This window comes from Diabrotica virgifera, chromosome 1, assembly GCF_917563875.1.
Source record: "Diabrotica virgifera virgifera chromosome 1, PGI_DIABVI_V3a".
Lineage (NCBI taxonomy): Eukaryota > Metazoa > Arthropoda > Insecta > Coleoptera > Chrysomelidae > Diabrotica > Diabrotica virgifera.
Genome location: NC_065443.1, coordinates 6451254 through 6467606, shown reverse-complemented (window position 1 = coordinate 6467606; position 16353 = coordinate 6451254). Strand labels below are relative to the sequence as shown.

General features: G+C 33.2%; 1 protein-coding gene across 2 annotated transcripts in view; it reads left to right on the top strand.

Moving 5' to 3' along the window:
* The window catches only part of LOC114335340 (uncharacterized), a 372740-nt gene that overhangs the window by 254530 nt on the left and 101857 nt on the right, over positions 1-16353 (top strand). For both annotated transcript variants that reach the window (XM_028285575.2, XM_028285568.2), the window contains exon 3: positions 5859-6020. In XM_028285575.2, the coding sequence (XP_028141376.1) occupies positions 5924-6020 (97 nt within the window). In that variant the 5' untranslated portion in view covers positions 5859-5923. The remainder of the gene's footprint in view (positions 1-5858; positions 6021-16353) is intronic.

The following is a 16353-nucleotide window of genomic DNA, read 5'->3' as shown; positions in this document are numbered from 1 at the left end:
GAAAAAATCTGTATGAGTTTCGAACCTGTTTGCCTAATCTTTGTTTACATCTGGGACTTCTCATTTTTCTAACAAGTAATTAGACTTCGTAAGTCCTAGGTTTTCACCCGAAGTAATCGAAAGTAGAACTGGAAGTCGATATTTCAACGCTTCGTGTAACTTTGCGTCGATCTATATACGATTTTACTAATTTTGAGTCATTTTGACTAAACTTTGGGTCATCATTGTATAAACAGAAATGACTTCAAAACAGGAACTAAAGATTAAAAGTCAACTTTTCAATACGCTTCGATTGATTTGTTACATGTACTATTTCTGCGACTATAACGGCACTTCTGGTTAGAACTTTTTAAGCGGAAATTATATAAAAACCAAAGCCAAAATTTTTTCTCATCTTGCTAAGGCACGTCGAATGATATATCGCTTATACTATTTCGGTGACTTTAGAACAGTTCATACGGTTGCAACTCTAAAACCGGAAGTCCGATGTCAAATTTCTTATCTTTAATACCATCCTTGGGTTATAAGCTTTCATTCGACACCTCATTTGCCATTCTATCTGTATTAATAATTGAGGAGTTGTATTCGCGGACGGAAAGACAGATGAACAGACAGTCATGAAACCGGAAGTATATATTTGTTCTCTTCTTGCGAAGTAGAATCGAATAATATATCACGTATACTATTCCGGTGACTTAAAACAATACTTCTGGTCGCATTTCTAAAACCGGAAGTCCTACGTCAAATTTCGCACATTTAGTACCATCCTTAAATTATAAGCTTTCATTCGACACCTCAATTGTTATTCTACCTGGTTTTTGTGACGGATGAGTTATATTCGCAGTCGGACGGACAGAAGGACAGACAGCCTAGGTCAAATTTCTCACATTTAGGACCATCCTTGCATTACAAGCTTTAATTTGACACCTCATTTGTCATTCTACCTGGTATAATGACGGAGGAGTTATATTCGCAGTCGGACGGACAGACAGACACACAGCCTAGGTCAAATTTCTCACATTTAGTACCATCCTTCCATTATAAGCTTTCATTTGACACATCATTTGCCATTCTACCTAGTATAATAACGTAGAAGTTATATTCGCGGTCGGACGGACAGACGGACAGACAGCCTCGGTCAAATATCTCACCTTTAGTACCATCTTTGGATTATAAGCTTTCATTTGACACCTCATTTGTCATTCTAGCTGGTATATTGACGGAGGAGTTGTGATCACAGACAGACAGACAGACAGACAGACAGACAGACAGACAGACGGACAGACGGACGTGGATAATTCAAAGTTTTCACATTTTTTCAAAATTGGGTGAAAACAATAAACAGATATTTGATAAGGCTTTCATTTTTCATAAACACATCAAAGTACGGCAATTATAAAATTAGATAGGTATAAGGAATTGTAATGTTTGTTCTATCTATTTCCGGAGATTCTATAACTTGCGTCGCATTTTGCTCCAGTAGGGATTAATTTAATAGATAACAGAGTACCGCAAGGTCCCATCTCTTGACGTACTGCTCATTCATAGGTCAATTCGATACATAGTGGATTTTAGTTTAAGATGCAGATTTGGCGCATCATCCGATTGATGTCCGTGCTCTTGGTCTTCTCCTTGGCATATTACCAGAAACAATTAATCTCTGTAAATTATCGCCACATCTACAAACCATATTGTGGACACCATTTTGTTTTCACCCAATTTTAAAAAAAGAATGTGTGTGTACTTTGTACGCACGTAAGAAGATATACTTCTATTATAATATAATTTCAACGAAATAAATATACCTACTTAACAGTTACAATACAAAAAATTAACAATAATTACCAAAAATGAACCAAAACTTAACAATGCCAAATATTAAAAAAAAAAGAAAAAAGTATGAATCGTCCGGGATTTGAACCCGCAATCTCGCGATTTTTTTATCTCTGGTCCAATGCACTACCAACAAGGCCATCAAGCCGCATGCTACTTACCTTTCAGATATACATAATTATACATCACGGTGACAAGTGAAATATAAAAATAGATGTTTTATTATTTTACGCCCAAGGAAGACAAATCCAAAGACACAAAATTATAATAAAAAACCTTTTAAACCACCTTTTTCAAATTGCGCAAGTTGTATTATTAATATTAATGTTAATAAATGAAATATAAATATTTTGACGTTTCACAATTTGACAATTCACTTTTAACTGCAGTGCCTTAAAAATTTTAAAGCACTAGTGCCTTAAAGTAGCATTTTTAACGCTCCTATGGAGTCCTAAAAATTGCATTTTTAACACGTTTGTAGAAAAATATATTTAAAAACACTAATATATTCTTTCCACACCTTTTCTGGACTGATACATACATAAATTAAAACATTTTGAAGTATAACTTTAAAAATATAATATGAAAACTATTTAAAAAGGCAGTATAACTATTAACTAACCTTTGTTGTTTCTCTTCCCACAAATTTTAAAACGTAACAACCATACATAACCAAACCGTCAACCGTCCAAACCACAGCTGCGCTACAGTTGCCATATTGGATAATTTTTGACATGTCATTTGAACATCCAATCAGAACAAAGTTATAATGCGCATGCGCCGGGATCGTAGGTTTTAACATATAAGAATTCACCCTCATATCGCGCGTAAAGAAGTATAACTTCAAAAATGCGAAAACGTTGAATTATCCACGTCCGTCTGTCCGTCCGTGAACACAACTCCTCCGTCATTATACCAAGTAGAATGACAAATGAGGTGTCGAATGAAAGCTTATATTTCAAGGATGGTACCAAAGGTAAGAAATGGATAAAACAGGAAGTACTGTTTTACAGTTACTGAAATGATATAAGCGATATATTATTTGATGTGCCTTATCAAAACGAGAACAAATATATACTTGCGGTTTCATGACTGTCTGTCAGACTGTCCGTTCGTCCGCGAATATAACTCCTCCTTTAAATAATACAGATAGAATGACGAGTCAGGTGTCAAATGAAAGCTTATAAATCAAGGGTGGTATTAAATATGAGAAATTTGACCTCGGACTTCCTGTTTTTGAGTTGCAACCGGAAGTACCGTTTTAATGTCACCGAAATAGTATAAGCGATATATCATTCGACGTGCCTTAGCAAGATGAAAACAAATGTATACTTTTGGTTTTTATATAATTTCCGGTTAAAAAGTTCTAACCGGAAGTGCCATATTACAGTTGCAGAAATAGTACATCTGACATATCAACCGAAGCGTATTGAAAAGTCGAGTTTGAATCTTTAGTTCCGGTTTTGAAGTCATTACCGTTTAAACAATTATGACCGAAAGTTTAGTAAAAATTACTCAAAAATTAGTTAAATTCTGTATCAGTCGATGCAATGTTACACGAAGAGTTCAAATATCGACTTCCGGTTTTACTTTCGATCACTTTGGGTGAAAACCTAGGACCTACGAAGTTTAATTACTTGTTTGTAATTCAAGTTGGTCGGTCAGTCAAGTAGGGTATGAATAGAAAGATTTGTCCGATGACCTGATCTGCAAGGTATGCACAGCATTCTTCTACAATACCACATACAGTTGAGTCCCTGAATCTTTACCTGTGCGTCATCATTTAAAGCATACGAAATAAGTCGATGATAAGTCGGAAATTGAAATTTACTAAACGCAACAGCAAGTCACTTAGGCTACGGCTCCACGGGCAACAAATTTACGCTAGCAGTAGCCGTAAAATGAACTTAAGGTTCCGCGGAACGGAATAGGAAAAGCCGAACTGAACCGACTACAGGACTTGTGCATAGTCGGTTCAGTTCGTCGCCCGTGTAGCCTTAGCCTTACTGCCACTTGCTGTTGCGTTTAGTAAATTTTAATTTCCGACTTATGACTTATCATCGACTTATTTCGTATGCTTAAATGATGACGCACGGGTAAATATTCCCGGACTCAACTGCATTTAAGGCACCAATTTTTCCGGCATGCTTATTCCCGAAGAGTCCAAGTTTCTGTTTTGTTTAGAAATATTGAGAATCCGAGTATATTCCCTAATTCCATCTTGATTTTTTTGCCATACAAATGTGTCTTTAAACTTCTGCTTTTCAGTTACCATCGTTAGCTATAACCCACATAACAATTTCATGTTCTTAGTAGATTTATAGAACATACTTTTCAGAAAAAGTATATACTGAAAATATGCGTAATTACCATTGCGAATGTGCAGAGCACATACTGAGTATATACTACATTACAGTACTTAAACGTTCTATGTATATACTTAGAATATACTACCGCACTTCTTTTCAGTTTTTTCTAAGAAAATACTTTTTAGAACATTCCAAGGACGTGCTATAAACCTTCTATTTATATACTTAGAACGTACTACCGCACATCTTTTTAGTTTATACTAAGAACGTACTTTTTAAAATATTCCAAGGAAGTGCTATAAACCTTCTATTTATATACTTAGAACGTATTACTGCACATCTTTGTATTAGAAGAATATATTTTTAAGGATATTCTAAGAAAGTGCTATTAAGTGCTATATTGCTCACAAGTATGTTTTCAGTATCACCTAATCTCATCTTAGGTCCTACTGGTTCTAACAAATACCTATTATATTTACATATTTTAATGGCAAATGTGAATGTAGTTAGTGTTAGTACCTACATTCTGCAATATTACTTAAAAAGTAAGTACATATTTATAAATTTCAGTTATTTATATAAACTATTATATTATAATATTTAGCTAAACTAAACTATGTATGAGTAACTAAAATTTATTTATATGGGAATTTTTAAACAGGAAGGAATTTTTTTATAAAAGTGGGAATTTTTAAAGTAAGTTGACGGAAAAAGCTTACTCGACGGTTGGCAACACCAAACCCTTTGGTTGTGGGTTTTGGCATGATTTGGTTCTGGAATGGCCCATATTGGATTGAATGTACCTAAATTCAAATTCCCACGATGTAAAAATAATCATGATATACTCGAAATGGTAAAGTCATTTCAATTATAAAAACGAATTTTTAATAATAAACGTTAATACAATTAATGTTTAAACTTTTTTACCGTACAACAATTTTGAAATGAAATTCGTCCAATACTACCTACATACATAAATTTTATTAATTATTCTAAAATATAACGAAGTTGATAATCTATAAAGCTAATATTATACTTCCTATACATACATATTATTTTTAAGATATTTTAAAAGTATCTACTTATAAGTACGTGTTAAGAATGTACTTATAAGTATGTGCTAAGAATATTCGATAAAGGTATACATTCGTACAGGAATGTACTCAGTATATTCGGTACGAGAATATACTTTAAAGTATATGCAAAGAACATGAAATTTAGAATATTTTTTAAGGTACATGCTATGCTTGTACTACGCATATACTAAAAAGAATATACTCCGACGAATGTTGGTAGTATATGCTTAGAACACGATGCGAACATCATTGTTATGTGGGAACATACAGCAATGTTGTGTAATGAACTCTTAATCACGTGTAAAGTAATTTGTATTATTATCTATAAAAAAACAGTGAATAACGAGCATGTTATTTAAGGGTCGTAGAAATTATAAATTCTAAGTTACAATGACAAATTTTAATATATCAATATTGTTTGTAGACTCTTTTGTATAAACCAACTAATTATAATTACTTACAAATAAAAACTTCCGATAATCCCCTCAGCCGCCTCCTTAACAAGCTTCAAACCAAATTCAACCGTTTTCTCCCCACCCGAGCAAATAATACCCCGAGAACAATTTCCTGAAAGTATAAAGTATCAAATAATATATTATCTTTCCTGTTATCGATGATTTACTCTTGTTGCTTGTTCCAGGTTCACTAAGTAACCATCGAACCGGCAACCATCCCTATTATTTGGGGCAGCAGAAGAATACAGTAATGTCCGGCCAACAGGAAAGTATCAATAAAGTGGCCTCGAGCACCGGCAGCGCCAGCCACCACAACAAAAGGCCAGTGATTCTCGTTTATCCTACGGGTGAGTCTGAAATTTGTTTTTAGTTCAGTCAAAAAGAAATTTAGAACCGAAAATATTAAACGTATTAAAATGTGCGAGTGACGTACAGAAAATTATAAAATCGGTTTGAAAAATCAAGAGATTGGGGCAATGTACCTAATAGTACGAGATCCCACTTCAGAATCACTATTGGCTATTCCACGAATATACGACTGTCTTGGATTATCGCGACAACGCATATTTTAGTATGCAACATAAGAAGTGCGAAAGTAAATGGCTCTAATAATTGTTCCAATAAACAACAATGTATTTTGCAATTTATTTTCGTTATTCATAATTTGCACAGTAAAATATTCGTTGTCGAGATAATCCACAACAGACGTATCTTCGTGGAATAGGGTAGACGTTCATAAGGTAGAAAATCACATTTTTATATAAATATTATTATTATAGGAGAATATATTGATAACAGGTTGTCGGTAAAAAGGGCCGCAAATAATTTGAAGGGGCTATCCTAGTGTAAAGTACGAACGTCATATACTTTTTTGCGAATTTCTAAATTAAAAAGTACTGTACCAATTGTTTTGAAAATTTGCATAAGCGTGTACTATAAAAATAAATACATGTAAAAAAACTATATAAAAAATATTGAAAATTAAACGATTTATGCGCCATCTGCTGGCACCCCGAAAAAAAAGACATAGCTCCACTGCTGCAGTGATTATGACTAATAATAGAGATCCTGAAACAAAAAATTTCAAAGTTATTATTGAAATATAAGATATTTCATATACCATCAACTAGGGGTTTTCTGATCAGATAAAAAATGTAAATTTGGCAGTTTTTGAAACTGAAAATGTTTTAGCTAATTTAAAAAAAAAATCAACACTTCGTCATTTTTCCAAATTTTATTATTTTCCAAAAATCCTAGTTGACGGTATAAATAGGAAATAACTTATATAATCGATGGATTCGACCGTTACTAGATGGAAGTTCATTTTATCTAACAATAAAACACTGAAAACGTGTGTTTTCTATACTTCCACAAAATTTATTATAAAAATATGTGACTACAGCTGTTTCGGCAGAGTGCCTTTCTCGAGTGATTTAGATTACTATGGGTTTGTCTTTTTAAAGTCTTTAACTGAAGAGGTTGAGGAGTGGGGAGCTGTTTGTCTCGAGTTGGTCATTTAGAATTATGTCTGTATTTTTCAATTTATTAAGAAGTAAACAATGGCTATAACGAAAAAACAATTAACAACATTTTAAACCAAAAACTCCGTAAGAAAGCCCTGAAATTAGTCTACTCGTATTCACCACCACAGAAAGAACTCAGTACCTTCTGCTCTATCACATATACTGGCAAGATAACAACAAAAATAGCCAGATACATAGAAAAGAAAGGAATAAAACCAGCTTTCAGAACAACAACAACAAATATATTAAGAACAATAAGAGCCGAAAAAGAAAACAACTACAGATTGGTGTTTACAAATTAACTTGTGGTGGCTGTCCGAAAACTTACATCGGTCAAACTGGCAGAACCTTTGATACGGATAGCAGAACACAAAAGGGCTTTCAACAATAGAAAAACAGACACTTCTACATACGCACTTCACCTTCTAGATCATAATCATTCTTTTAATGAACAGTTTCAAATTCTGCATATTCAAAATAAATTCCTTAAGCTATCTTTATTATAATCTATGGAAATTAATAAATTGAAAAATACAGATATAATTCTGAATGACTAACTCAAGACAAACAGCTCCCCACTCCTCAACCTCTTCAGTTAAAGACTTTAAAAGACAAACTCATAGTAATCTAAATCACTTGAGAAAGGCACTCTGCCAAAACAGCTGTAGTCACATAGTTGTAATAAATTTTGTGGAAGTATAGAAAACAAACGTTTTCAGTGTTTTATTGTTAAATAACTTATATGTGAAAAATCACTTTGAAATTTTATGTTTCAGGATCTGTATTGGTCCCAATCACTGCAGCAGTGGAGCTATGTTTTTTTCACGGTGCCAGTAAATGGGGCATACCTAAATCATTTAATTTTTAATATTTTTTTATCAAAAATTTTTTTACACGTCCTTGTTTTTATAATAAATGCAAATTCAAAACAATTGGTACATTACATTTTATTTTAGAAATTCCCATAAAAAGTACATAAATTTCGTACTTTTACACTAGGATAGCCCCTTAATTAAATTAATAGTAATTCATTGAAAAAAAAGGTTATCAATATATTCTCCCATTCTTAAATTTATATAGTAATGTGATTTTAATTAACTAAATTATGAAAATAGTGAGCCCGTTCTACAGTGGGATCTTAGACTATAATATGCCTCATTTGAAAATATTTTAGTAACTGACGTTTACACTCTTTGGTAAAATCTGGTTATTATAGGTATTTTTATATTTTATAATGTTAACCTAATAATTAAAAATAATTCCGTACATAACTCTATACTTAATAAATTATTAAATATACTTTTTTTCAAAAAAGTATAGAAAAATCTACTTCCTCTGTTTCATCAACTTGGTTATAGTCTTGTTCAATATTATTTGTAGTCAATACTGGGATAAAATTACTGCTTTATGAGAGGAATATATTGTAAAAGTTTTATGTGTTACTAGTTCATTATTCTGCGTTTATTGCATGTTTACCAACTACATAATAGAATACTTTATACCGTGCGGGCGTAAAGTGTATTTTATGGCCTACAAAGGCACAAAGACAAAAAAAAATCTGATTTCTTAATAACATTTATTATTAAAGTTACAAGATACAAAATATGAAATTAAATTGTTATAATTACATAACATTATTTAGTGGAGACCAAAAATAAAACTGGCAATTTCGGAAAAATCCGCTGATAGATAGGATTGCCAGCAGCAAATGTTAATTTATGTCTATTTAGAAATTCACACTGAGAATGCCGTAGGGCTGAGATATGGCAATACATTTCTAATGGGGAATAAACGCACAGCGTTGTCTGTCCTCACCAGATGTTCATTGCTCTCTCAAGAGCGTCGCACAGGAACTGTGGCAACACTGAATGCGCATTCCTATCTTAACCGTGCTGCAATCCCAGTGTGAATTTTACGTTAGTTTACGTATCAAGTTTATGTCAAGAAAAGTCAGATCCAGAAGGTATTACTACCAGCATCCCTGAAACCTCATATTTTGGAGATATACCTCTGCATAATCTTCAGCATCTGACGTACTCTGTCTTCCACCATGCCGCTTCGCCGCTGTCCTGGCTCCAGCGTCTGCCAGAAGAGTTGCCGATGTTCGACGCAGACAGTGACCTTTATACTTGCCAGCATCACTGAAAACCAGATATTTTGCAATGATGAAGGGGATTTTTCCAAAAGTATTTTTTCAGGTAGTTGTACAGTACAGTGACCTTATCTATAGGTCAGAAACAATATTTTTTCTGAACAACTACCTGGGCATAAAGACATAAAGAAGTAATCTCTTATTAGCTTCAACCTATTCATTTTATTTTTAGTTAGGCTCTATAGAGATACAATGGGATCACCACATACCAGCAGTGTACCTATAGGCTTCTTTGAAACAGAAGATATTACTGTTCTAAAGTGGCCTGCTTGCTCACCCGACCTTAAGCCTATAGAGCATTGGTGTAATATGGTAAGAAAAAAGTAGAGCTCCTCACAACTAGTACAAGCTGATCTTGGAGAATGGATCAACATGCGGCAACAAGATGTTGATAATTTGATAGAAGCGTGCCCATTAGAATTGAAGCTTGTTTTAAGGCTAGGCTACTAAAAAAATACAGTTTCGTTTTACATTGACATTCTTTATCCTATTGACTTTAAAACAATAGTATATTGTACAACAAGTGAGAAAAAAGACATATTTTTCACGAGCGCAGAAGTTTGTTCGCACAAGCCGAGGCACGAAGTGAGTACGCAAATCAAGCGAGGGAGAAATATGTCATTCTCTCACGTGTTGTACACTGTAATTTTAATATGGATGCGTTGTTGTCAAGAGTTCAAACTTCAAAATTAAATAATTTAGGTTTTTTTAGGTATATTATAGGCCTAAATTGAAATAAAATACATAATACATGTACCTAGGTATTTAATATTCTAAATATTTTTTACTTTTAGTATGGTATAGTTAGACCCAAACCCAGACATCCAAGGTGAAAGTTATCCTCCAACACCAAATTGTTCTATATTATGGTCCACATAATGTTCAGAAAAAAGTCACACCATTTTGAGCGTCGGGTTTGGGGGGCAGAGGGGGAAGAAATCTGCAAATTCGTAGCTTTTTAGGTTTTTCGTCAATATTTCTAAAACTAAGCGGTTTAGCATGAACAATCCTCCATACAAAATTGTTCTACATTAAATTTTAAATAAAAAAGGCCCTATGCATAACCCTTCTAAAATGAACGGTTCCAAAGTTACGGAGGTAGTATAGTATAATTGGTCCAAAAAAAGGCCTAACCCAGACATCCAAAGTAAAAGTTTTCCTTCAACACCAAATTGTTCTATATGGTCTACATATTGTTCAGTAAAAAGTTACACCATTTTGAGCGTCCGGTTTGGGGGGGAGATGGGGGAGAAATCGGTCAATTAGTAGTTTTTTTAAGTTTTTCGTCAATATTTCTAAAACTATGCTTTAGCGTAAGAAATGTTCTACAGAAAAATGTTCTACATAAAATTTAAAACAAAAAAGGTTCTATACATAATTGTTATAAAATTAACGGTCCCAGAGTTACGGAGGGTGAAAAGTGTAGGTTTTCGATACTTTTTATATTTACCGATTTCTCCCCCCTCTCCCCCCAAAACCGACGCTCAAAATGGTGTGACTTTTATGTAAACATTATTTGGATCATATAGGACAATTTGGTGTTGGAGGATAACTTTCACTTTGGACGTCTGGGTTTTTGGTATAGTTATATCATAAATATTGACCAAAAAATATAAAAAGTATCGAAAACCTCGACTTTTCACCCTCCGTAACTCTGAAACCGTTGATTTTATAACAATTATGTATAGAACATTTTTTGTTTTAAATTTTATGTAGAACATTTTTGTATATAACATTGTTTACGATAAAGCATAGTTTTAGAAATATTGACGAAAAACTTAAAAAAACTACTAATTTACCGGCTTCTCTCCCCTCCCTTCCAAACCGGACGCTCAAAATGGTGTAACTTTTTACTGAACAATATGTGGACCATATAGAACATTTTGGTGTTGGAGGAAAACTTTTACTTTGAATGTTTGGGTTAGGCCTTTTTTTGGACCAGTTATACTATACTACCTCCGTAACTTTGGAACCATTCATTTTAGAAAGATTATGCATAGGACCTTTTTTATTTAAAATTTAATGTAGAACAATTTTGTATAAAGGGTTGTTCATGCTAAACCGCATAGTTTTAGAAATATTGGCGAAAAACTTAAAACACTACGAATTTACCGATTTCTCCCCCCCCCCCCCCCCCAAACCCGACGCTCAAAATGGTGTGACTTTTTTCTGAACATTGTGCGGACCATATAGAACAATTTGGTGTTGAAGGATAACTTTCACTTTGGATGTCTGGGTTATGCCATCTTTTGGATCAACTATACTATACTATTTATTTATTTAAAATTATAAAGTTATATTTGAACAGTTCTGAAAGATAATTCCTGGTAAGTTTTGCTTTAACACATTTTGTTTGACAAAAATAATTGTGTTTGTACTATAGCAGTCCCACGAATGGACGCTATTTGTATAGCACTATTGACACGTTGCCGCGACAAAAATATATGTAACGACGAAATTCACCCTGTGGGAATAATGGAAAATATAAATTGGACAAGATGTTGATATTTCATATAAGAGGATGTAAACGTGTTACACAATTTGAAGAACATGTCCTCCGTTGCTCAGTAATGGAGAGATATGGGATGATTCTTAACGGGATGTTATTACTATTCTCTTATTAGCTTAGAAATAAAAAAATAAAAAAATCAAATAAAAATATCAAATAAAAAGAAATAAAATATTGGGCGCCACTGGTTTCCTTGTGGGAACCATAAATATACAAAAATAGGAACGTAAAAGAAAAGATAGCTAAATCAAAAATTAAACAAAAACTTAGTCAATACAAAATATATAAAATAGGTACAGTGGAACCCCGATAAGTCGGCCCCCGATAACCAGGAAGTCCGGCTAACCCGGACCGATTTTCATCAGATAAACATTTTGATTTTCAATATTTTGTATATTGGCGTCGAAACGTTAATAAAATTATTTTTCAGTTTAATTGTGGCTTATTTCCCATCAAAATAGTTAATTATCAGACAAACTTTTCAACGATAAAAATGTATGTAATATAATATTTTAGAGATAATGTGTATTTGTGAAATTTGAACTATACGATAGTAAAAATGACGGCAGAAACAACAGGCGCCTGTCTGTAGTATTCTTTTTTATTTCAAACTGTCTTAGCATTGTTTAAAAAAGATTATTTAAAAAATTCTTTTATAAACAATGGTCTTTAGTTTTCACTGTTCTTAAATAACATAACATCATTGTGGCTGTATTGTGTGTAATACAGAGTCTTGTATTATTCGCTTCCGTTTGATTACGTTTGTGTTTGCCTGTTTTTAGTAATTTAGATGTGTAGGTACTGTGCATATATATATATATATTTCATGTTATTTCAATTCTAACGGAGTTTATCTGTAAGTATACCGTGTTTTATTAATTTTACCATATTCTCCGGCTAACCCGGATTTTCGATAACCCGGATCGGCCGCGGTCCCGATTAATCCGAGTTATCGAGGTTCCACTGTACTTATGGCGTGACTTACCTTATCTATGTCTTTACTCAGCTAAATCTTTGTTGTACTTACGAAACAAAAGAAAGGGAAAAGACAATAATAAATAATATTTTGCAATGAACCAAACTTTTTTATTGAAACAAAATAAAATAAAATTAAAAAGATCTGTGATCTCTTGCGATTTTACATAAAGAGATCATGTTTACCAAAAAGAAAATGAAAAGTTTACAAAAAAAATACCTTGTACTAGTCCTGTATCTTCCCCTGGTTGGTTTGAAGTCCAAGGCACAGTTCACTTCACTAAAGTCACTTTGCAAAGGAATAGATACGTTAAGCATCAATGACTGGTTGTTTCCATAGTTTATAGAAAAATTCAGCATTTACTTCTTAAAACAATTCGGCACTGCTTGAACAAAAATATTTAAAGTCCTTTAGTATATTAAACGGGATCAAAAAAAATTTATAAGCAACTCCATGCTTTAACTATGATGTCAGAAACTGCTAACAGAAAAAAAACTTCTAACTCCTGCCTGCATCCGAAAAGATTATATACCGCATTGGTATAAATAGTCGCGTTCGCCTAGAAACAGCGAAAACGCGGTGGTCTAACTTGCTTAGACCACGCGAAAACGCGGTGGTCTAACTTGCTTAGACCATAGTGGAACACTTTAGCTCCAATACAAAGACATCTGCAATAAAATTGCCCAATAACTTCACCTTACACAAACTTAAAATGAAAATTCAACCTTTCAGGTACTGCAACCCTGCAGACCTCCGAGGCTAACTCAAACTTGACTTTTTTACAGCTCCAACGTAACTACTTGACGGCTCAAACGTAACTACTTGACGGCTTAAACGTAACTACTTGACGGCTTAAACGTAACTGATTTTTCGATCCCCCAAAACTCAATTTTCAGAACCAAACGCCCCTTCCAAAATCATTTGATTTCCCCATCAATAATCCTCACAACCAATTAAAAACTTAAGACACTTCCCTAATCAAAATCTTGACCAATAGAAAATGCCAAATACGCTCTGGGTCAAACCCTCTGACGCACACCAAAACAGCTCGTCCAGTCACCAAAAGAATAAACAAAACGGATTTGAACAGATACCACCACCCACTTTTCCCATGGAAAGCCTGATTTAGCTGTATTCACAACTAAAGCCCATTCTCAGACGAGTCAGCAAAAAAAGGTACTTGTTGTTGATCAAACTTTGGAGCTCTTATCGCTACAACGGTATGCGCTACGTAAACAAACCAGCTCCAAAACATCATATTTCGGTCGCCAGAAACCACTTATAGAAGAATTTACGACTGTAATTTCTTTGACGGAAAGAATTAACGCAAACTCAGATAAAAGAGATATGATATCCACGTCAAAACCCTGAGAACGTAAGATCGATCTAATATTATGAGAAACGACAATTCTCTGAAACTTACGGAACGTATGGAAGAAAAATATTTCTCACTGCAATAGCCGAATTTTCTCACTGCGTGAGAAATATTTCGTTTTGAATGTATGTAAGTAGTGAGAAAAGTTGCACATTGTATAGTATCCACAGAAAAATAATTTTAATTTATTATTGCAAGAAATTATTGTTTTGTTTAATTTTTATGTGTTGGTGACTATTTTTTTTTTAAGATCAATATTGTTTGACTTTGTATGGTGTTTTTTAATAGTAAGATATATCGCAGATGATTCCATATAAGTTTGGTGTGTGTATAGACAATCCAATATTAAACTTTTCATCCAATATTGGGAAATTTTTTCCCGAAAAAAGTTCCCAATTTTCCGGGACAAATTGTCTGTTTCAATTTCTTCCAATACTAAAACCAATTATTGTTTGTTTCAATTATAACTTCAATGTAATATTACACAATTAACAGTTATTGCCCACCACATTATCGGTGTATATGGCTCTACGGTTGGGTTAATATCAGTTCATGCTTGTAATTGGAACGACAATAGGTGCTTTGGACTCAGTAGATATTGTTGTTATGACTGCTGTGATATAACATAAAAGAAAATACAGTATAGAGTTGTTGCCAAAATTCAAAAAATAATCAGTATTGTAATATAAGTATAATTAAAATTTTTTAGTTTTTAGATAAAAATCTTTATATTAATATTTATATTAATATTTTTATATTATAAAAATTATTTTTATCATCATCATTATAACCAGCCTCAAAAGTCCGCAACTGAACATAGGCTTCTTTCTCTTGTTTCCATTGTTCTGAAGCTATTTTCTTGTGGCATTTTTGCAATTAACTAGTTTTGATGGGAAATAAGCCACAATTTTACTAAAAAAATGATTTTATTAACGTTTCGACGCCCAAATCGGGTGTCGTTGTCAAAATACAAAAAATATTAATGAATTAAACAAAAATGTTGTTGCTTAGTAAAAAAATCTTCTAATAATTTATTTAATCTGGCTCATTTATATCGGCAATTCAGACATACATTAAACATTTTGCAGTAGAAGACTTTAAAATGATATTAACAATATTTATGAGTTGCGTTCCTGGGACGACTTTATTGAAATACAGTTCATTCGATTATATGAATGTCTATCTTGCGCCGCTATCTTTTGTCTGGCTATACTTTTGATGACATCAGTCAATTTGCTTCTTCTGACCTATTCGTTTTTTATTTTATCGGACAGAGTTATTCATGACATAGATCATTCCATTATTTTTTATATCATCATTTAGTTTGGTAGCTGAAGCTTTTATTAACGTAAGTAATTCTGCTTCGTATATCCATACTAAAAAGGCATTGATCAAATACTTTTCTTTTCAGGTATGTGGGCAGTTTACTTTTAAAAGTTTCTCTGTTTTCCTTATGCTGCCCTTCAAAGACCGATTTTCTCTTCAGTCCATGTATCTGATTATTCCTGCCAATCATAATTTCATGTTCTAGGTATTTATATTTATCTACGAGGTCTACTTCTGACCTACCAATACTGATGTACTGGTTGGTTACCAAATTTGTCTTTATTTTTGTTTTCGAGATGTTCATAATAAACCTACATTTTCTGGAGCCACAACGAGTTCAATCTTCAATAGAGATCTGCAATATGGGCATTGGGCATCCGTATTGTAGACAAGAGATTATACACTATACACTTCGCTGACGACCAAGGCATTCTAGCTGAAGAAGAGAGTTATCTATATAGTGTATACTCTTAGAAAACTGGAAGAGGAGTACACCAAGTGGGGCCTCACAATTCTAATACAAAAAAGTGTACCTACTTAGTTGAAGGAAGAAGATCAGAAAACCGATAAATTAAAATAGGAACTATACAGCAAAATAGCCAGATTCAAGTTATAGAGATGAGTTCTTTAACATTACTTAAAGATCCCACCAAAACGAATATAATCAAGAATACAGATATAAGGAACCTAACTGAAAACCACGTTGGAGTTTATAGATCAGAGACAACTGAGTTATTGGTGGGGTCATTTACATCGGATGAAATACACCATACCAGTGAAAAGACTGTGGGAAACAAAAGTATTAAAAAACAAGAAAAA